The 21,621-nt window shown below is 46.2% G+C and overlaps 2 protein-coding genes across 5 annotated transcripts in view; one reads left to right on the top strand and one right to left on the bottom strand.

The window, feature by feature from the left end:
* Nucleotides 1-19,384, top strand: part of jag1b (jagged canonical Notch ligand 1b) — a 26,746-nt gene extending 7,362 nt beyond the window's left edge. For both annotated transcript variants that reach the window (XM_085183321.1, XM_085183322.1), the window contains 24 exons: nucleotides 115-166; nucleotides 2,838-3,095; nucleotides 3,646-3,706; nucleotides 6,807-6,937; nucleotides 7,048-7,167; nucleotides 8,192-8,305; nucleotides 8,396-8,509; nucleotides 8,594-8,707; nucleotides 9,187-9,233; nucleotides 9,716-9,889; nucleotides 10,377-10,527; nucleotides 11,388-11,552; nucleotides 11,630-11,743; nucleotides 11,877-11,990; nucleotides 12,148-12,261; nucleotides 12,702-12,818; nucleotides 13,598-13,625; nucleotides 13,930-14,015; nucleotides 14,590-14,703; nucleotides 14,812-14,921; nucleotides 15,585-15,824; nucleotides 16,409-16,546; nucleotides 16,755-16,896; nucleotides 17,467-19,384. In XM_085183321.1, coding sequence (XP_085039447.1) covers nucleotides 115-166; nucleotides 2,838-3,095; nucleotides 3,646-3,706; nucleotides 6,807-6,937; nucleotides 7,048-7,167; nucleotides 8,192-8,305; nucleotides 8,396-8,509; nucleotides 8,594-8,707; nucleotides 9,187-9,233; nucleotides 9,716-9,889; nucleotides 10,377-10,527; nucleotides 11,388-11,552; nucleotides 11,630-11,743; nucleotides 11,877-11,990; nucleotides 12,148-12,261; nucleotides 12,702-12,818; nucleotides 13,598-13,625; nucleotides 13,930-14,015; nucleotides 14,590-14,703; nucleotides 14,812-14,921; nucleotides 15,585-15,824; nucleotides 16,409-16,546; nucleotides 16,755-16,896; nucleotides 17,467-17,942 — 3,294 coding nt within the window. In that variant the 3' untranslated portion in view covers nucleotides 17,943-19,384. The remainder of the gene's footprint in view (nucleotides 1-114; nucleotides 167-2,837; nucleotides 3,096-3,645; nucleotides 3,707-6,806; nucleotides 6,938-7,047; nucleotides 7,168-8,191; nucleotides 8,306-8,395; nucleotides 8,510-8,593; nucleotides 8,708-9,186; nucleotides 9,234-9,715; nucleotides 9,890-10,376; nucleotides 10,528-11,387; nucleotides 11,553-11,629; nucleotides 11,744-11,876; nucleotides 11,991-12,147; nucleotides 12,262-12,701; nucleotides 12,819-13,597; nucleotides 13,626-13,929; nucleotides 14,016-14,589; nucleotides 14,704-14,811; nucleotides 14,922-15,584; nucleotides 15,825-16,408; nucleotides 16,547-16,754; nucleotides 16,897-17,466) is intronic.
* The window catches only part of slx4ip (SLX4 interacting protein), a 40,811-nt gene continuing 33,115 nt past the window's right edge, over nucleotides 13,926-21,621 (bottom strand). For all 3 annotated transcript variants that reach the window (XM_085183329.1, XM_085183327.1, XM_085183328.1), the window contains one exon: nucleotides 13,926-21,621. In XM_085183329.1, the coding sequence (XP_085039455.1) occupies nucleotides 20,856-21,621 (766 nt within the window). In that variant the 3' untranslated portion in view covers nucleotides 13,926-20,855.

The following is a 21,621-nucleotide window of genomic DNA, read 5'->3' as shown; positions in this document are numbered from 1 at the left end:
CACTGAACTTATCATGAAGTCTTTCAAAAGATTTGCCACTGAGTCATTTTGTTTATGATGCAGGAACTCCTCCTCCGCTAACGCTCCCTGTATGTCTTGTCTTGTCTTCCTCAGAGGTCCTACACTTTGATAGTGGAAGCCTTGGACTTCAACAATGAAACCAGTGGTAAGTATTTCTCCTTGTCTGGTATCTCCATCTTGCCTTCTGTTCATTTCTTCTTCTTTTTTTTCTTCTTCTTTTTTTCCTTTCCCCCCTGTCACAGCAGTGCCTGGGAGGAGTTTCGTTGAAGGTCAGGGAAGGAAGTTTATTCTTCCTGAACCCCCCTGCCCTCTTCCACATGGTCCACTGGGTGGTTTAGTGTGTGTGTTAAAGTGTGTTGACAGGTGGCTACAAGGAGGAGATGAGTTAAAGGAAGTAAGAGGAAGAAGATGTGATTGGGGAGGGCTGTCAAGGTAGAGGAAGGGTGCCCCCCCCCCCCCCCTTTCCCTTTTTTTTTTTTTTTTTAAGACAACAGAGCCACGCTGCTCCCCCAATAGAAAAAACATTTTTATTTGGCTCATGACTGATGGCGGGTGCTGCCAGCCAGGGTCGGGGTCACACTGTCTCACTGTCACTGAGGCGTGAAACATAGTTCATCCAGCCGACCAGTTTGAGGCTTTGACTGGTGTGTAGGAGACTGAAGCCTCAGAGCTCTGCTCTGTTTGAGGTTAAAGTGACCTCTGGCCTATGCATGACCGCAGGCATATAGGCGGGCTGAGCTCAGAGCATGTGCGGTGGAAGACAAGTCAATAATGTTTGGGTAAATGCCTTAAAAAATACAGATGGTCAATACCACAGACAGGTGGGGGTTAAGATGATTATAAAAAGATGTTCAGCCTCAAAAGCGGCTTTCTATCACCACGCAAAATGCTAGTGAACTGGAGTGAGTAGGACAAGTGACAAGAAGTAGACACCACTATGAGAGAGGAGGTGGCGCTATGTGGGGATTTTCACATGGGCAGAGTAAGAGAGGGCCCAGCGGGGTATCTGTGAATTATTGGTACTTAAACTGCTTGAAATTATTTTTGACAACTCTGCCACTCTAAGACTTAAGCTGCTCTTCCCATAATTATGCGATCAACCTGACTAAATTCTGGTTCCTGCTGGGATTCCTGCTGGCTGGTGGTCAGCGTTGTGATTCCAGATGAGGGCAGGGCCTTATCCCGTGCTTGTTTATGTCTTTTTCGAGCTCAGCGAGGTTTCGGTCTTTTCTGCTGTATTTGCCGCTCCCCGGAGACCCATTAGGGCATTGGTGTGAAAAGCCCCCCGAATGTACACATGCAGTGCTGTTTAAGCCTCTGAGCCTCCAGCAGGCTGGCTTGAGGTTCTGTAGGCTTCGTGTGTTTGACCGACATCTAAACAGATTCCTGAATAGAATAAAACATCTGGCTCAAGTTAAACACCTGTGTAAATGTAGAATCTGAATCGTTTAGTTTTATAGCGTGTTTGAGAAACCAGTCTCTTCTTGCTTTTTTTTTCCTTCTTCTTTTTTTAAAATTAGATTAAAAAAGTTCTTTTTTTTTTTTTCTTTTCTAGCATGTCCTTTCTAAACTTTTTAAAGTTGGTCTGATTTATGTTAAGCTACGAGCCAGGCAGCAGGTAGCAAGGGCGTGCTACTCCTGACACTGCAGGCCAGCAGTCGGTAGAGAAATACCACACGGTTAATCTTTGGATTCCAGAGTACTGCGAAATATCACCGGGCACTGTGATTTCAGGACGCCGCCGTACACAACACAGCGCAGTAAATAAATAACAGCGGGCCATCCACCCGCCCCCCCGCGCTGCGTTGCATCGTACTACACACAGGAGCGATTTACCTCGCGGTCAACCACCCCTGCTCGTGTGAGCGCAGTAAATGATGACTGTGACACATTTTTCATTCTCTCCCAGGTGGAAGATTTAGACATGGAGTAGCGAGCGTGAGTGAATGAGTGGTGTTAATGCGAAAGGGCTTGCATGTAGACGGTGCGGTGTCTGGAGGTTGGGGTGAGCGTGTTTGCTCTGCGAGCGTGGCTCTCGCCTCCGTCCTCTATTTGCCAGAGCTGTGACCTCTTCAAGATTGACTAAAACGCAGGTCTGTGTCTGTGTGGATCTTTACAATCAAAACATAAACTTGTTTCCCTCCTGAAGTGAAGATGGAATCTTCCAAGTGTTGATTTCAATAATTTTGGGTGCTGTTGGTGCCCAAAAAAAAAAAATGCATGTGAGGAAGGCAGACTGGGGGGGAAAAGTGCTGATGGCACACTGGCTGGCTTCCCAGTAGTGACTGTGGCATCCTCGCACTGTAATTTACGGCGGCTGCAGTTCTGTCCTCGCCTGAGCAGATGCAGAGGGCAGCGTCAGAGACCAGCAGTTTCCTCAAGCTGTAAACCTGAGAATCACAAACCAACCATGGAGAGTTGGAAAGGGAAGCGTGAGAAAAAAAAGCAGTTAAAAGTGCTCATTACCCGCATCCTTTTTTTTTTTCTTTCCTGCATTTCATCCCTGCACTTTTCTTCCTCTCCAGCACACATAGTTGCTTTAATTACATATAATCTGCAATGTAAGGGATCTTCTGCAATTTGTGTCAGAATTCTTGGTCCGGTTTTGGGCTCTCGGAGCAAAGTGCAAAAGCCAAAAGCGTAATGTAGGATGCTGCATTCCACTGATGTTGGGGTGTTTTTGTTTTCTCCTCTCAGGCCCAAACATTTAATGAAACTCAAAAGAACCAGAACAGAAAAAAGTAGTATTTTTCTTTCCTTTACTATGAAATTCACAAGTACGACTGCTTGTGCTTCCTTTTTTCCCCCCTTTTAAGGTGTAGATGGGAGGTTGATAGAAAAAGCCTCTCATTCTGGCATGATCAACCCCAGCCCGCAATGGCAGAAGCTGACGCACAACGGCCCCATAGCCCAGTTTGAATACCAGATCCGGGTCAGCTGCGACGAGCACTACTACGGTTTCGGCTGCAACAAGTTTTGTCGGCCCAGAGACGAGTTCTTCGGGCATTATACGTGCGACAACAATGGAAACAAAACCTGCCTGGAAGGCTGGTCTGGACCTGACTGCAACACAGGTGAGGCTTTTGGTGAGATGGCAGCATGAAGTAATGGAAGAAGTCACTTTGAAACAGATGCTTCTGGAGAAAACTGCGTAAGACTGCAGGATTAGTCTTTATGAGTATGAAGGAAATGCTTTCTGTTGAATTGAATGACATCTCCGTTCTGCCCCCCTTTTTTTTACTTTCTTTTTTTTCTGTGTGAAAAAAAAAAAATCTGATTTCCTCCAAAAAACAAGCCTGGGCAGTAGTCAGTTTAATAAGTGTCTTACCATGCCATGAGACTGTGGTTCTTAGACTGTCAGTCTGCTGATTTGTATGTCACTAAAATGTTGTTAAATGTTGATTGACTAACAGTTGTGGGCTGTGAAGAGGGCAACCAGGAGAAGTTAGAGATCCGGGGCAGTTTTGGCAAGGCATGCATGGTTGTCTGTAAACAGCTCTGATTGTTCTACAGACAGAAATGTCAAATAGCGCTAATCATATTATTTGCTGTTATAATTGCCACAGGCCAAGTGTGAATCTAGTCACTGTGCAGTTAAATGACCAATTCTTCCTCTTCTTCTAGCTATATGTCGACAGGGCTGCAGCACTGAGCACGGATCATGTAAGGAACCAGGTGGATGCAAGTAAGTGCTGCTTCGTGAGACTTTTCTGCACTTTTCCAAATGAAATGCCGACCGTTGATTGCCCAGTTTCCCCTTCTTGTACATTTACACTACTTCCTGATCCATAGGATGTCAGCTAAGGGAACTTCCCTCAACCATATTCCTCCATATTCCAAATGCCAACGCTTGCTCAAATATAACCGTTTGAGCTTCTGCAGCATTAAACTGTCAAACATACGTTTCCTCGTCCTTGGCCCTGCAGGGGAGGGATGTGTCTTTCGAACAAAATCCCCATACTCTGTGATTTTTGAGCGATTTCCTTGTAAAATGAGAGAGTTTTTTACGCAGTGTTTCGCACCATGCACATTCTTCTCCTGAGTAACGAACCACAAAAACAAAAACTTTGCAGGTGCAAACAGCTCAGACACAGGAAAAAAAAGAAGAAGTTTGCCTGCGGTGGGAAAGAGCCGCGTGTTTGCGGTGAAACACTACTGGTGGCTGACGCTAGATGTGTCTCTAGGCTCTTTTTGAAGCGAACGGGAAAAGAGTAGAAAAAGCTAGCCACAAAGTCGCAGTGACGTAAGCTGAAGGGTGATGATGTTTGCACATCAGGGGCCCGTGCTCAAAGGATTTATTTTCACAGATTAAAAACAAAGCAAAAATACACACACGAGTGAAAACAAACTACCCAGAGCTGAATTATTTCCACCCTCTGGTAAAAAAAAAAAAGTGATTTGATTACTTTGCAAAATGTATGATGGTGTTCTCACAAATAAGTTATACCAATGTTTTCCAATTTATGTATATCAGTATGCTGATTATTTACCAGTTGTCATGTAATATCAGTTGGGACAACAGCTAATCTAAGCCTCTTTTCTTTTAACAGTCCAAATGTTGTTTTTCCCACAAAATATCCCAGTCTTCGCTCCTTTTGGACTGAGCCAGCCTTTTATCTTCTTTGGCTGGAATACCCTGCACAGAGAGCCATTTGATTCAAGTGCCTTTACTTACTGTGGGGTGTGTTGCCAGAAGCCTGTGGTGGTGATCATTTAGATGTGTAGGGATTGTGTCCAAGCACCAGTTTTGACATGGCACAGATCTTTCTCTGTACATGTTTTTGGCTTCCCGGCCAACAGACTATCACTACCAGGGCTTTAACAGAGATGTAGGCTGAGCTGCTTGTAAATCTCTTGTGGATGGGGGCTGCCAGTCTGTGCAGTAGGGCTCGACTGCCACAGCCCTGCTGGAAATGTAGCTCTCCAAACGAGGGGAAGTGTTAAGCAGCGAAATCGTGTGTAACATTCGGATGAGTCTTAAAGTGTATTGTTTATGTAGCTAATGGCTTCCTAATGCTGTTTACACGCACAGCCAGAGGAAAAGCCCAGCACAGAGGGGTATCGGCGTTAGGTCATTGTGTGCGCGCAGTAAGAGTCGACTCTCATCCTCATCCCGGAGAAGAGCCCCACGGCGTCCGGCTCTTCCCACAGTTCAGGCAATGGTTGCTTTCTTACTTGTCTGATTTGGCCATAAATCAAGCACAGGGATGATCAGGTTTGTTCATTCTGTGCTGCAGCTTTGTTGTTTTTCCCAAGCCTTTGACATCATCGAGTTTCATGTAATTGCGTGTGTGACTACTGGCAGAACAAGAGCCTGAATGTCTTTTAGTCCCTGTACAGGTGTGGCTATATTTAAAGCTCAGGGTTTAACTCTGTTTATATGCACTCCGCCAACAAACTCTCCAAGCAAGATCTACTGCTGCTGTAGTCAGTGAGCAGTTTCCCATCGTTGGGCTGTTGCGGCATCTCAAACAACTGCAGTACATAGCAACATTAGCTGCAGGCTTGGCAGCCCCGTTGTCGCAGCAAAGCCGTAGCTTAATGACTTTAGAGTCGTTAGTGATACCCTGAGCGTCCGCTGTTGCTAATGGAGTAACAACAGTGCACCTGTGGCCTGCACAACAGTTTGAGAAGGCACACGTGCACCGCAGCAACCTATCAGATTCTCATGGGTATGAAATCTTTGTGCATCAGCAGAACTGCACAGTCTAATGTCACATTCCCCAGTAATTTGGCTGTGTAATAACTGTAAATGATTTGGGATCCTGCTGTGGGGATTCCAGCTCCACTTCTCATGGAGGGGGATTAGCACACTTTTAAGAATAGCCTCTTTAATCACAGACTGAGTTTACTTAACCGCCGCGTTTATTTTTACAGTCCGTCCGTTTCTTGAGGCTAATCAGCGCGCCGCTCCCCCCGGTCGCCCGCAGGGGGTGGGCGGGAGGGGGGGGGACGTTGCGTTTCCTGTCGCTGGGCTCAGCAGCAGGGACTGCATCGCCGCTTTGCCAGCTTTTTAAAGAGCCGATTTATCAACCGGGGCTGGATTGCCGTCTTAATTATGGAGCCGAGCGAGAAAGGGAGCTGCATTATCGGTGTAATTATGAACCTGGATATTTCAGTGGTCAGCAGGCTGTGTCCTCACCCTCGGGGCGCAAGTCTGACTTCTGACTCATGGGAACCAGGATGAGCAGCAGTGTAACAGCCAAGAAGGCTGAACCCTCCTCGTCTGCCACTGCCAAGCCACAGGCGTAGTGATGTTAAAGGGAGCGTCTAGTCGCATGCTAATGTTAGCTGTGCTAAAGGTCCCATTGGAACTGTAATTTAGTGTGTTGGGTTTTTGTTTTCCTTGTTTAGTAAAAAGCTAAATGCTCCTCTTTCGTATTGTTTAAAGGCCGTTACATAAACACCCTGCTACTTAAAATTCATTTGCGGTCTTTTAAGATGCAGCCCAGTTGTGGGAGCTTTGTTTCACGCTAGTGTGTACTTCATTAAGTTAAGATTATGGCTCAGTAGCTGCTGAACGAATCTGGAATACATGGAAGATTAAAATACTAACATTTTCAGGCAGTGCGTGGATTATCTGACCTCTCCTGTGAAGGTTGTGAACTTTTCTGAAGGCTGTGCGTCTGTCACTGTCTGTCTCTACTTGTTTTGTTTTTTTAATTTTCTGCATCCATGATGCCAGGTCTCTCTTGAAAATGAGATTTTTAATCTCAATGAGATTTTTTTTTTTACCTGGATTAATAAAAGACAAATAAAAAAATCTATATCTCTGTGTTTTCCAGGTGTCTGTATGGCTGGCAGGGTCAGTACTGCGACAAGTGCATCCCCCACCCCGGCTGTGTGCACGGCACCTGTAAAGAGCCGTGGCAGTGCCTTTGTGACATCAACTGGGGCGGTCACCTTTGTGATAAAGGTTAATTTCCTTCTCTTATTTCAGCTGCGCTCACTGTAGGAGCAGCCGTTGTTGTACCCAAACAAACTGTGATCCTCCTCCCCCCCCCCTTCTTTTTTTCCTTCTCCCAGACCTGAACTACTGTGGCACTCACCAGCCGTGCCTGAATAGAGGGACGTGTATCAACACAGGACCTGATAAGTACCAGTGTACCTGCGCGGAGGGTTACTCAGGAGCCAACTGTGAGAGAGGTGAGTGTCCGTGTTGGCTATATCTTCCAAGCATTCTTACAGTTAGAATAAATGGGAATGTTCTGGGCTCACCAAGCTTGCAGACAAAAGGTCAGAGGTGCCTTCAGTTTGTAATCAGAGGAGGCAGTAACTCTGCAATAATCTGTTTCCACTCCAGAGTAAGTGGCCCCCGAGTCAGGTAATCCACCGATCTTGATCTTTTGGGGCCTGTCATCCTTCTCTCCTCGAGACAGATGGGGTGTGTTGCTAAGGTTCAGCTGTTGCAAACACTTACCATGGAGATGATGGGTTTTTTTCCTCATTAAATCTGAGGCTCGAAGGGTGCTGACAGCTTAACTGCAGAGATGTCAGGAAACCATGCCCCTCATAACAGGAGGTCTGCAGACCGGACGATACGTTGGGCTATTGTAACAAGGAGGCCCCAGGGTGCGAGCACTGCATCCCTTCCCTCCTCCCCACGGCATACCGAGAGGACGTCCGTCGATCACCTCCGACTGCCGAGTTATTCCTCGAGCGAATCATTAATTTTTGATTTGTTTGGTGCTCACTCATCCTTAACTCATCTGTAAAGGAGGTGCCGCGACTGCCCCCTCTCCCGCTCTCCCTCCCGCTACTCTCATCTTGTGCCGCCTCTCAGAAGAAGAATGGCGGGGAGTCAGAGGGAAGTCACGGTGCATTGGCCGGGTCAACTTAGCATGAAAGATGATTTCCTGGTGGTGTAGTCTGCCTGGGCGGGTAATGAGAGCGAGAGAGAGGGGGATTTTTGAGCGGCCTTTCGGGGCAGAGGAGGAGGTGAAGGAATGACTCGATCGTGGACATGTAACAGCTTGGACCGCGGGTAGAGGGCTCACGTTTCTAAGGGATCAAAGTCAGAACCTGCATTTGCACATCGCAATTTGTTTCAGTATCAATAAAAATAATATATATTCTGTTAGCAGGCACAGTGGCAGAAATATGTATATTTGTGATGCTTAGTTTGTCATTAAAACAACAAGGATTTTTGTTTTGTGATCTCTCTTTGTAGCCGAACACGCCTGTCTCTCAAATCCATGTTCGAATGGAGGGAGCTGCTCAGAAACCAGTCAAGGCTACGAATGTCAGTGCGCACCAGGCTGGACCGGCTCCTCCTGCACGATCAGTAAGCCTGAATGTGTGCAGATTCTTAATGTCAGTACCTTTTCACAGAAAATATCCTGTTGCTTACACGAGACCCTCTTCTCTTGCGCAGATGTTGACGACTGCCTTCCCAACCCCTGCAACCATGGCGGTACCTGCCAGGATCTGGTTAACGGCTACAAGTGCCACTGTCCTTCACAGTGGACGGGGAAGACGTGTCTAATAGGTGAATCGCGCACCCTTTCTACACCACTTCACAGCTGTCAGCAACACGTGTGCATGCCACTAACCGCCTTCTCTCACCCTCTAGATGCCAACGAATGCGACAGCAAGCCTTGCGTCAATGCCAACTCGTGCCGCAACCTGATTGGTGGATACTTCTGCGAGTGCCTCCCTGGTTGGACGGGGCAGAACTGTGACATCAGTGAGTCTGAATTCTGTCAGCAGCGGCAGCTGCGGGTCAGAACGTCTGTCCAGCTCCTGTTGCTCTTTTAGATATTTCAGTTCCTTTCATCGTGTACATGCTGCATAGAAGCTGTAATGTGAAGGTGTTGGGGAGAGTTGGACAAGTGCAGTCCTCTTTATTTTTTCCCTCCTGCAGTATAAATGAATCTGCTTTATCATTATGAGGCCTGTGTGTGGCCAAGGCCACGGTGATTAAGGGTGGCTCAAAACAATCGCAGGGACTAGTTTCACTTGGCAGCAGAGAGGATTGCTCAATACGCTGTTTTGCACCGAGTTTTGCAGCCACATCATCCAGCTCACATGCACAGCACTCTCCAGCTCCGACAATGTTTTTAAAGGCCCCTAGCATGGGAAACTCAAAGCACAGACTTGTTTTTAAAGACGGACTATTTAGTTAAGCTGTTCAGATTTAAATCTCGGATTTGTTTTCATGTGCAGATATAAACGACTGCAAGGACCAGTGCCAGAATGGGGGAACTTGTAAGGTAAGGTCAAAAACCCATCTCGCTTTATCTGGTATTGCTGGTTTGCTTGCCAACTTGTTTGCTTTATTGTGTCTCTTTTGTCAAAGCCAGAGACATTTGCAGCGGTTGTATAAATAGCTGCCGTAAACGGTTCCCTCCAAACCGACAGTGGAATTGTTGTGGAATTCCTCTGAAATCAAATCTGAGAGGAGTGGGTTCAGAGGGGTTTCTGAGGGAGGGGCGCGCAAGTTTCTCGACCACACTAGATAAAATTACCATAAACATTATTGCGTTGAGCCCGTGCCAGGAAAATGTGTTGAAATAATTGTGTAGCTGTTATATTTACCCCCCCCCCCCCCCCCCCCCCCCCGTTCATTCTGTGCCCTGGTTTGACAGTTATTGTTTGGACCCCACCCTTTGAAAGCAGTTAATCAAATTTGTGGCTGTGCGAGGTTAACTCCGGCTTCTCTCCCTCATACTCTCTTTCTCCCTCTCTTTCTCAGGACTTGGTAAACGGCTATCGGTGCGCGTGCCCGCCTGGGTTCGCCGGCGAGCACTGCGAGAGGGACATCGACGAGTGCGCGAGTTCGCCGTGTCTGAACGGCGGCCGCTGCCAGGACGAAGTGAACGGATTTCAGTGCCTGTGTCTGACTGGCTTCTCAGGAAATCTCTGCCAGGTGAGGCACGACTCCCACCACTATCCCACACCAGTGCGTGCAAGCATCTTCCCTTACCTCATTCAGCGTTTTTAAGCCTCTCTTTGCTAGCGCTGCCTGTATCTTTTGGGTTTGTTGTAAAGTTTTCCTGCCCCACCCTCTTAAACGGCTGTTGTTCCACAGTCCTCCTTTTTTAAAAAGGGAGTGCTTTGTTGAAGCTGCTCCTGGCTACAGTGGGATACATTCCTCAGCGCTGAAGCCCAGACTCAGAGGACGGGTCCTATGTCTCTGGCTGTCCCCCCCCCCCCCCCCCCCCCCCCCCCCCCCCCCCCCCCCCCCCTCCCCCCCCCCCCCCCCCCCCCCCCCCCCTCCTCTGAGCGCTGTGCGTGTGTTGTTTCCTGGCACAGTTTGTGGGGAGGATGCTGTGGGTTTTGCTCTGTTTTCTGTAGCAGAAACTATGTCAACTATCAGGTTCATTACTCTCTATTCAAAACCTTTTCTTCCATAGCTGGATATTGATTACTGCTTGCCCAACCCGTGTCAGAACGGAGCAGTCTGCTTCAACCTGGCCACAGACTACTACTGCGCCTGCCCAGAGGACTACGAGGGCAAAAACTGTTCTCACCTTAAGGACCACTGTCGCACCACCACGTGCAAAGGTACGTCTCCCGATGCAAGTACTGCAAGCTTTTTGCCCCCCAGCGAGGGGCCTGAAAGATGATCTGTGCACTGTGATGTTGTATAATGCTGAATAAGGCCAGATATTCACTATTTGCCTGGATACTTTGCCCACATTTTTCCCATGAGAGCAATACCTGTATTTTAGTTTCACTCAAAGTAATTTCTTGGCCAAGGTGAGCAGGGGTTTTGTTTTGTTTTTGTTCAGCTCTCTTGATGATGGCCCTCCCTCCCTCTCCTCAGCAAAGCTTTTCCGATGATTCTTCCCTGAAAACCTGGCAAAGGGCTGATAGCACCGTGTGTGTTCTTAGTAATGACTTGGTGGGCTACCTCTTCTTTTCCCCCTCAGTGAATGCGCACATTTCTCTTTCTCCCCGTCTGTGTAATTGAGTGAGTGGACCAACCACAGAGTCAGATACCAGGCGCAAGATTCTTTCTGCTCTTGGCAAGAATTAAGTGATTACAGGGGAACAAATTCACCCAGCTCACCTAACCTGATCAGACAGGGGGAAAGGAAGGGATTTCAGTTCCGAGTAAAATAGATCAGAATGAATTGCTTATGAAAGCATAACAGCTTATCTCTGTCATTCTTTTTATTTGCCTTTTCTTTTTTGACAGTACTGTTTTTCCTCTGGACTTTTTTTTTAACCACATGGGTATTATATCTGTAAAGGCCTGTTGCCCTTTAGATCTGTCGTAATGCGTCTTACATCCCTTCTTGTTTATGGTAAACATGGGTCATAAGGCAAAATGGGACCTGGTTTAATGCTTATTTATACTTTGCAATAAGCCTTTCATAAAGTCATTGGTTTAACTATTTAACTTGATTGCCTCTCTGCAGTGATTGATAGCTGCACGGTTGCCGTGGCATCCAACAGCACACCAGGAGGAGAGCGTTACATCTCATCAAACGTTTGTGGACCTCACGGTCGCTGTCAGAGTCAGGCCGGGGGCCAGTTCAGCTGCGAGTGCCAAGAGGGTTTCAGAGGCACCTACTGCCACGAGAGTAAGGACAGAGTCCAAATCTACAACTGATCACAATGTATCACGTCATAAATCTAACACATCTTTTGCCATTTTCAGACATCAATGATTGTGAGAGTAACCCGTGCCGCAACGGGGGCACGTGTATTGACAAAGTCAGCGTGTACCAGTGCATCTGCGGTGACGGCTGGGAAGGCGACCACTGCGAGATCAGTGAGTACGATTGTTTATCCTGCAACCTCAAAACAAGGCCACACTTCCTTCATGTTGCCTGTCGATTCATCTTTCAACGCGTTTGTTTGATATGCCGCACATAAATCACGCCGCTGTCTATTGTTGCAACCAGACATAGATGACTGCAGCACCAACCCCTGTCATAATGGAGGGACATGTCGAGACCTGGTGACGGACTTCTTCTGCGAATGCAAAAATGGCTGGAAGGGAAAGACTTGCCACTCCCGTAAGCTTTTTTTTCTTCTTTTTTCTGCTTTTTCCACACCCCTGTAGATTGTTTGTGCAGGCTCATGGTATGTGCTAATGGCTCTTTGTAATGACCCAGTATTTTCTACATTGTGCTGAGTGTCATGTAAGAAAGAGACTGTCCATGCACCCTCCAGGCGAGAGTCAGTGCGATGAAGCCACATGCAACAACGGAGGCACCTGCTATGATGAGGGTGACACATTCCAGTGCAAGTGTTCCCCGGGGTGGGAGGGAACGACGTGCAACATAGGTGAGTCATCCAGCTTGGTTTAATGTTTCATCTCTGCACGCACGCACACGAAGAAGTTTGCTTTATGGGAGAGCTCCGTGTTGTGTCAGATCTTAATCAGATCTGTCAGATCTGCGAGGTCCACAAACAGTTTTTATCCTTTCGTTCTGTCAACGCTCCCTCCCTCTCTCATCTCGCCCATTTCTCTCTCTCCTTTGAGTGCCGACAGACGTATGCTTAAAATGCCTGATTGCACTGACAGTACACTTCAAAGTCAAAGAATATAGGGCGTAAAAAAGGAAAATTAAGGCTGTCAGGGAGAAGAAGGGAAAAAAAAAAAGCCCAGTCAAAGGCAGTCTTCTGAGTTGGGTTGAGGTTCATGATTGTGCTGATGATCCTCTTGGTTGTTTGGGAAAGCTCACTGACAAAATCAAACTTTACCTTTCTCTCTCTGTTTTCAGCCAAAAACTCGAGCTGCCTTCCAAACCCGTGTGAGAATGGAGGTACCTGCGTGGTGACGGGGGATTCGTTCACCTGCGTCTGCAAGGAAGGCTGGGAGGGTCCCACGTGCACCCAAAGTAAGAAAGGGCGGAGGGTGGTGGTGTAATAGATAAAGGTGGACAGTTACTGCCATTAAATTATGATAAACATTGTGCTACCTAGTGCAAAGGTGAAGTCCTGCATCTGATTAGAGCAGACTCTCCCATCATCTTTTGATCTGTAGCTTTTTTTTTCTCCTCTCCCCCTCCTTCCTCTTCTCTTTCTTCTCTCCCTGGCTGCTGCCGGCCATGAGAGGAGAAAGCAAAGGAGGAGGGAGAAAAGGGCTCAGGAAAGTGGAGACAGATGTTTCTCCCCCTTTCTGCTAGCTTAACACGCGCCCCTCTCTCCCCTCTCATTCGTTGCATTCCTGTCCAAATAGTGACATGTCTGCTTGTTCTAGAGCTCTCCTCCTCCACTTCCCTGATTTTTTATATATATATATATATATATATATATATATATATATATATATATATATATCCCCCTTTTTCTGGGATCCCTGCCATGTATGCATGCACTCTAAAACATGAATTCCTCTTGAAACTTTTTTGGACGGGAGGGAGAAGGTCGGGATGGAATTATGGGTGTTGCCAAGGGGTGGGTGGGGGGGTGGGTTGCATTTTTGAGGGTGAGAGTCGACATAATAAGGCATCGTGATCAGGCAGCGCTAAGTCCGGGCTCGACCGGCCCAACACGCCTCTGCACACGCAAGCTCAGACGTGCTCTTGCTGTCATGTGCACAAAACATGAGAACAATCAACATGCTCACTGCTCTCGTCTCCCTCCCTCCCCATTCTATTTTTTTTGTCTCTTTCAGATACCAACGACTGCAGTCCACACCCATGGTAAGTGGAAGCCAAACATTTCCTGCAGATTTAGACAGATGTAAACAAGCTGCTCCTTCTTGTGTGATAGTTTCTCACCTGCGACGCTTTCACTCTCTGCTGGGAACCAGGCATACACCCTGCCCCTGTCATTCCTGGGATGCAGTCGGTTAACTCTGTTTAGTGAACTCCCTAACCCAAGCACACTTGTCCAAAACAAAGAATAGGAGTGATTGCTTTAATTATCTTTGAGAAATTTTTCAGTTGACTGGTGAGAAAATTCCAGACTGAAATTATCCCCCTCCCCTCTCTTTTTTCCCCCCAGCTACAACAGTGGAACTTGTGTCGATGGGGATAACTGGTACCGCTGCGAGTGCGCCCCAGGCTTTGCTGGCCCAGACTGTCGGATCAGTGAGTATTAACCCTGCCTCCAGAACGTCCCCCTGATCGCAGTTTGAGCAGTCAGTTAGAGCATGCCCGGGACCATCAGTCACTCCAAATGGAAGGTCTAGTCAGCCAATTATCTTTTCATTGGGCTTCAGGCCAGGCTGAGCCATTTTGGTGTCACTCCACCAAGCCTCACTGCTTTCCCTGGGGGAAACCAGCTTAGCAGGCCAACGGCTAATCAGCCATGCTCTCTGACACTGATTACACAGATTGTTTTCCCTCTTAAAGGCTTTCAGATGGCCACATTCTTTCCCATTGCAAACCCTTTGTTCGCCTAAGTCCAGCCTTTAGCTCCTGCATACCTGCTAATGATGCTGCCTAATAAGACCAGGGCTGGCATAAAGCATGTTTGCTTGTTTGTTTGGTTTTTTCTAAGTAATCATTATTATTAATAACTGGTTAGTATGTACTGTTCAAATGATGCACAGCCTTAGTGATTTTAGCCTAGCAATTAGACTTGTGTGCAGAGTGAAATATTTGTGCTCTTTATGCCACAAAGGAACCAATTCTTACCCCTGGCTTCTCTCCTCTGTGGCAGATATTAATGAGTGCCAGTCCTCTCCATGTGCCTTGGGCTCCACCTGCGTGGATGAGATCAATGGATATCGCTGCCTATGCCCACCAGACAGGACTGGATCCCACTGCCAAGAAGGTAGCAGCCTCCATATGATGGGGAAAACAACCCCCAACAACTATGAAAATGAAGGGGAAAAAAATAATAATTGAAAATATTTCTAACAATGTGACTGCTTTTACACAGTTACAAGAAAACCTTGCTCAGTTAATGGACATGTCACCCCTGATGGAGTGAAATGGGATGAAGACTGCAACACTTGCCACTGTTCCAATGGGAAAGTTGTGTGCACAAAGGTAAAGTATTTATGAATGCTCGGCACACCTGTGAAGTCGATGTCATGCTTCCGAATGGAGAATGCACAAAATGGATTGCGTTGATGTTTGGTGTCTTGTTTTCTATGAGAAGGTGTAGGCAGGGCCACGACATTATGTGTCACTGGGTGGAGTTGGCTCGGGAGTGCCAATTTCTTGATGCAGTTAGTTGATTAGAACACGAACACACCGGTTCCCACTAAGGGACGATTGAGTGAGTTGGACAGTAGTGCTGTCATCATCATGGCTGTCTAACCGCTAGATGAACATTGGTGGCTTACTAGTGGAGCTCACCTTGGCAAGGAAATGCATCGTAGGATTGAAAAAGATCTGGGAGATGCATTTAAAACTTGGCCTGACATCACAGTATTGTTTGTTTGTGATACATAACAATCTCTGACATGCAGTGGAGACAAATCAATCTTTGGACAGCTGTTACCACTGGTCCAGTTTTTTGTTTTTAGACATTCGTACAGTGTGACTCATCCTCTGGAGACCCCGAGTAGTAAATGAAATACAAATCTCTTCCACGGTTATGCAGATGTATCTGGTGATACGGCAGTGACAGTTTGAAAGTGTTTTCTACTGTATAGCGTACTCAGTGTAATATAAATGTATCAATGCTCCCGTGGTTTTCCTCTCCAGATGTGGTGTGGCCCGATGTCATGCAAACTGGGTGCCAAGGGCCGAGGCGAGTGCCCTTCAGGCCAGAGCTGCATCCCCCTCAGGGAGGGCCACTGCTTTGTGAAGCCCTGCATTGATCTGGGAGAGTGCTGGCACTCCGACCCTCCCCAGCCCCCCACCAAATGCCACCCCAGCTCCACTTACCAGGACAACAGCTGCGCCAACATCACCTTCACCTTCAACAAGGAGATCATGCCTCGAGTGAGTTACCTAGGCACCAGGGAGGAAGAGATTGAATTTAACAGGTTTTGGGCTCGTTTTCCATCCCTCCCCTCCACCAGCAGTCTTAAATGAATGGGAGCAGCAAACTGTGAAAGATTACCCATTCCTCCAGGGCAGAAAGACTCCTTAACAATTCAGCCATGTATTTAAATGTGCTCCATGAAGGAGTGGGGGGAATATTTCTCTCGGAGCCTTGTCTGCATACAAGTTTTGTTCCTGAGACTGAGGCATTCATGACTTTTTAGCTTCTGCCAATCCCAATCTTAAACCAACCACATGGGGAGATTAATTTCAGGATGATATGGATTTTGAGCTGAACAGGACCACTGGCGACTCTGTCACCACATAGAATGATCACTTGCCAGTTGCCTAACAAGCATGACAGCAGATAGTGACAAGCATATGACTTTGCGGTCTTTAATCTAAATTAGGTGGATAGGATGTTGGAACATGCTGCCAAAATGCAGCCTTGGCTCTTCTTTTTTTTTTTTCTTCTTCTTGATTGCCCTTTTTTTCCTCCCTTTTTTTCCTGTGTTTGTTAACATTTGCTTTATTCCCTTCAGGTCCAGGGCTTGACAGTGGAAGGAGTATGTAAGCAGCTGAGGAGCTTATACGTGGTCAAGAATTTCTCCTTGGAGCATTCTGTGTCCATAACCTGTGACCCCTCATTCTCAGCCAGCAACGAGATCCACGTCTGCATTGTGAGTACTTCCTTCTACTCACTCTGCCATGTTTGGCTGCTTCCATTAAAGCAAACATAAAAAAAATGCTTTTGATTTATAACCTGCATTGTAGAGTTCTTGCAGCTGCGGTAGGATGTGATATGGACGTAGGGTTGAGTTTCTGTGGCTTCAGTTTACAACAACTAAACACTTAAATTTCACACCTCGCTTTATTCTTTGCCTTTAGTCGACTGACGACCACCGCTTGGACGGGAGCCCCGTTAAAAAGATCACAGAAAGGATAATTGACCTGGTTAGCAAGCATAACGGGAACAACACGGTCATCTCCGCCATCGCAGAAGTGCGTGTGCCAAGCCCCAGCAAAACTGGTATGAACTGAAACTATTTGTTTGATTATGAAGTTTTCCACACTTGCACACACCTGCATGTGCTGAAATGGGTGGGAGGATTTTTTTCAATTTTTTTCTCTCTAAAGATCAGCTCATGAGATAGAGCCAAGCCCTAAAAATGACAACATAGCTGCACACCAAAGAAAAAACATTCCATGTATATGTAAACTGATTCCTTAACCTCCCACACGACTCATGGCAGTTGTGATGGAGCTTAAAAAGAATCTAGCCAGGATCTTCAATGGAAAGAGCAGAGCTGCTTGGCTACATGGCTTTAGATTGGCTCGCGGTACATCTGGCTGGACTTTTAGTCAGACTCCCACTTGTGTTCACCATTCATCAGTACGGTGACAGCAGACTGCTGCCACAGCCAAGTAGAAGCAGCCTCCTCTTCAGCTCCAGGCTTGGAGGTCAGGTTGTTCTGGCAAAAGCGCATTAATGACTGAGCTAGCTTGATGCATTAATACAGAAATCCTACTATTCACCGTTTGAGTCAATTCTTTTTTATTTGTGGTCTTTTTCTGACTTGTCATTGTTTTCTTCTACCAGATTACCTAGTGCCCCTTCTCAGCTCCATTTTCATTGTCATCTGGGTCCTCGTGCTGGTCTCAATTTTGCTGTGGTGCATGCGCCGGCGGCGGAAACAGAGCAACCACAACGGGACATCAGCGACCAGCTCAGAGGACAACACGACCAACAACGTCCGGGAGCAGCTTAACCAGATCAAGAACCCTATAGAGAAGCACGTGGGCCTCACAGTGGCCATTAAAGACTATGAAAATAAGAACTCCATCATTGCCAAAATAAGGACAAATCATCCCGAGGGAGATGAGGACGACAAGGAGAGGCACTTGCAGAAGGGCCGCTTTGCCAAACAGCCAGCATACACACTGGTGGAGAGGGACGAGAAGGCGACCATCTCCAATCCCAACTCAACATCCAAGCATGCTAATTGGACTAACAAACAGGACAATAGAGACTTGGAGACAGCAAACAGCATAAACAGGATGGACTACATTGTATAGCAGACAGCTGTGTTGCTGTGCAACCTAGCCTTACGCCTTCACACCCAGGTGGTGGGTGAAACTGGGGGAGCTTTGGCATGTGTAAATAGTCATGTCAGTTGTGACCCCCTCCTCCCCCTCAGTATTTTCAGATATTTCCCCGTGCTAATTTAAGTTTTGACAAGCTGGCTTACACTGGCAGTGACAGTTGCTTTGGTTGGCTGGAAACACAAAGCACTGGTATACATTTCACTGTAGAACTAGTTGCAAACGTGTCCTCCTATGCATTTCATTTCCCCGTTTCCTTTTTGTTTTTTTAGCGGACACATTTAAGGGGCTCCTGGTGTAATTGTTGTACAATGAGTTTAAACTACCCGACGTGTTCAACACTAGAGCTAATTATTTTTAGTATGTGTTTGAATTTTTTCTAGTTCTATTTGGAGGAAGTGCTTTTTCAGCTTTAGACTTAAGCAACTGTCAAATGAGACAAAAAAAAAAAAAGATCAACTTTATTATTTATTTTTATTTTTAGGGTTGGGTGGGGAGGGAGATGAAAGGGGTTCGATGTCAGCAGTTGCTGTCAATATGAAGAATTTATGTGACAATTTAGAACGTGTAGATATGTACATTTTTTTTTATTAATCATTGTGTATATTTGATTTATTAACTTAATAATCAAGAGCCTTAAGATATCATTCCTTTTTATTTATACGTTCCAGTTTAGTTTGAAGGTTTTGATAGCTGTGGAAGCCTACCATTTCTTTCAAGGTTTTTGTTTTGTTTTGTTTCCAATGCATTCAATAAAAGCCAAATTTCAGAGAAGACAAAAGATGGGTGCTTTGGCCCTGAAAGAAACACTTCATTTTTGTTTCCCTCCCATACACACGTTGGACATTTCATTATTTGTTGCCAGGACCTTAATTGTAGACAAGTGAGGTTAGGACAACAAAAGAAAACAGCTGCTGCAAGGGTTGGACATGGTGGCAGACACATTGCTTGCCACTAATGAATAAATACTTAAGGGAACAAAAATTCTTCAGCAGCTTCAGTTTAACCCAGACGTATTTCAAAGGCTGTCGAAATCAACCAAGTTGCAAGGCAAGTCACATCAGTATGACACGCCAGAATTCCCATCTGCTTTAGTCAGCATAATATCATAAGCTAGACTGTGAGTACTTGAACAGTAGGGGAGCAATGGGAACACTGTAGTATCAGATAAATACACTGCCTTGCTCTGCAAGAGTCCGCTTTGTTTCTGTGCACATTTTGTTTCTTTTTAAAAATTGAGGCTCTTAAAGACAAACATGTTTTATCTCATTTGTTAACCCTTTGAGATCGTGGCAACACTTTGTCCCTTTTCTTTTTTTGACTTTGTGTTATGAACTTGAGAATTATGTGTTGATCTGGCAATATATTTTTGAAAGTCATATTTATTAAATATTTTGTATGAAACGAGAATTAAAGTTGTCTCTGTTCTGGAGAGAGAGTGACGAGTCTGATGCATTGAGCCAAACGTGTTGGAGCCTATTAAAGATCTCTCATGGCATGGGAACTACAGCTAATGGTTTCCTAGTCGAGTCCTGGAGACGCAGTACTCATAACGCTCAGATATTGTAGCCCTTTATGGTCTGGTTAAGATACTGTAGCAAGCTTCTTTTTTTTTTTTGTTGTTGTTGGGCTGGAGAAGCCTAAGCTGTGGAGTAAAAGTGATTTATTATGTTCTTTATTTTTTTTTGGGCAAACTCTTCTTGCCAGAATTAAAACAAAGACGAGAGATTACAACATCCCTTGAGAAAGATCCTCAACATGTTGGGACTAAAACCTTAGAGCAGATTAGTGAAACTCGTCCTATTTGATAGCTGAACTGGCTCCTAGTCGTGACACTCGGGTTGTAACCACTAATACATTTTTTGGACAGACCCCACTGTCGAACTGCCACAAGCAGCATTTGGTTTGGACTCTGTGAGAGGAAAACAATGCAATGAGATCTGTGCCGGCTGCTTTCCCGAAATTCTCTGTGAATTTTACACAATGATTCAAATGGGGCTTTTTTTGTTTTGTTTTGACTGAGGGAAAACTTTATTTACATCGAAATGTCTTTCCAGTAAAATAAAACAGGAGTAAATTTTTCAGTCAACATTTTGTTGTGAAATAGAAATACTGGCTTGTAAACGGAGCTGACGGTAGGCTCTCTGTCTGGGCTCGGGCCAGTGGGCAGATTTAAGGACCTATACCAAGCGGCGGGCTGGTGACAGCAGCTGTTGTTCAACCTCTGTTTTAAAAACTGATCACATTCCTGCATATATTTGGTTTAGGTTAAGTTTTTAAAAAAAAGCAGCACAGTATGTTTCCACTTATAGATTTGTTTTCAGGTGCTTAGCAACTAACTGGTATATGAAAAATATCTAGCTACAAAAACACTTTTTTTGAGAATGGGGTGATGAAATAAACCTGGAAACAGCAATCAATCATGCTCGAGCTTCGGCGGGTAAACTGGACAGTTTTGAGACACGTAGGAGCCAGTATTTGAGTCTGCAAGCCATGACGTACTGCATGGCTCCTGCCTGTCTGAAATCCCCAATCTTTAACACAAAACCAAATCTTAACTCCAATTAAAGGTTTTTGACTTTCATTTGCGAGCCGCGCTTGACCACCACTACTTATGGGTGGAGGCAGAGATCCGTTTCAAGTATTTGACAAAGCATAACTCAAATGCACATGTATCAGTTGCCATAATGTGTTCAGCATTTGATCTGTGCGTGTGCAGCATATGTGAAAAGAACAGATATCGCAGTAAAAAGTGACACAAGCACAAATGCAAGTCATCTGAGCAGACCACATGGACAGTGTGGGGGAAGCATGTAGTCTGACAGAGTCTCATCTCTATTTCTGTGGCGTCAGGCATCTTTACTGTAGCCTGTCTCTCTCTCCCCCTCAGGACCTCTTCAGTCGTCGTAATCTAGAGGTTCTGGGCACATTTTCACTCCACTCCTCTCCGAGTGTGGATCTGGAACCAATAGAGGAGCCTGAGGATGCAGGCTTGACAGATAGGCTCCTCAGACTTGCGGCCAGCCTGTTTTGGTTTGTCTGTGCCGTGTTATTGCTTGTGAGGGAGAGCCTTTGGGCTCGTTTCCCTGGAGTAAGCAGCCTTACTTCCAGTGTGGTTTTCTTGCACTCTGAGACAGGGGAAGCCTGGGACTCTGCCTTGGCTTCAAGTGGAGGAAGGGGTGGCAGAGGAAGGAGGTCGTGCTTGGATGTTTGTGCAGAGTAAGTTTGCATTAGGGCTGGAGGTCTTCCAAGGCACGTCCTCTTGGCCCTGTGTGGGTGAGGGTCTTCCCCAGCATCACTCAGCTTGCACCTCTTGCTCGTGCTGGTCTCCTGACTGATTTCATTTTGGCAGAAACCTGCTGAGGTCCCATTTAGGTTGATACAGTCTGGAAGATCGTTCTCAGCATGCTGCTCCTGCTTTTGAGTAGTCCCAATTAGAGCTCCTGCTACAGTTAATGCACTGGAGCAGGGCACCTTGTGGTTTGCCTCTGACAGGACCTTCTGTTCAGATCTGGACAGACTCACTGAGCCCGATTCTGACTTGACAACTTGAAGTTCCGGTTTCTGGTTTTCAGCACAGACTCTCCGGTCAATCTGCTGCTCTGCCATAGTGGAACCACAAAGGTCTCGCTGGACACTGGCTTGTTTGGCT

The sequence above is a fragment of the Neolamprologus multifasciatus genome, chromosome 13 (assembly GCF_963576455.1).
Source record: "Neolamprologus multifasciatus chromosome 13, fNeoMul1.2, whole genome shotgun sequence".
NCBI classification, from domain to species: domain Eukaryota; kingdom Metazoa; phylum Chordata; class Actinopteri; order Cichliformes; family Cichlidae; genus Neolamprologus; species Neolamprologus multifasciatus.
The sequence above is the reverse complement of the archived record's forward strand: the minus strand, read 5'-3'. Positions and strand labels throughout refer to the sequence as shown.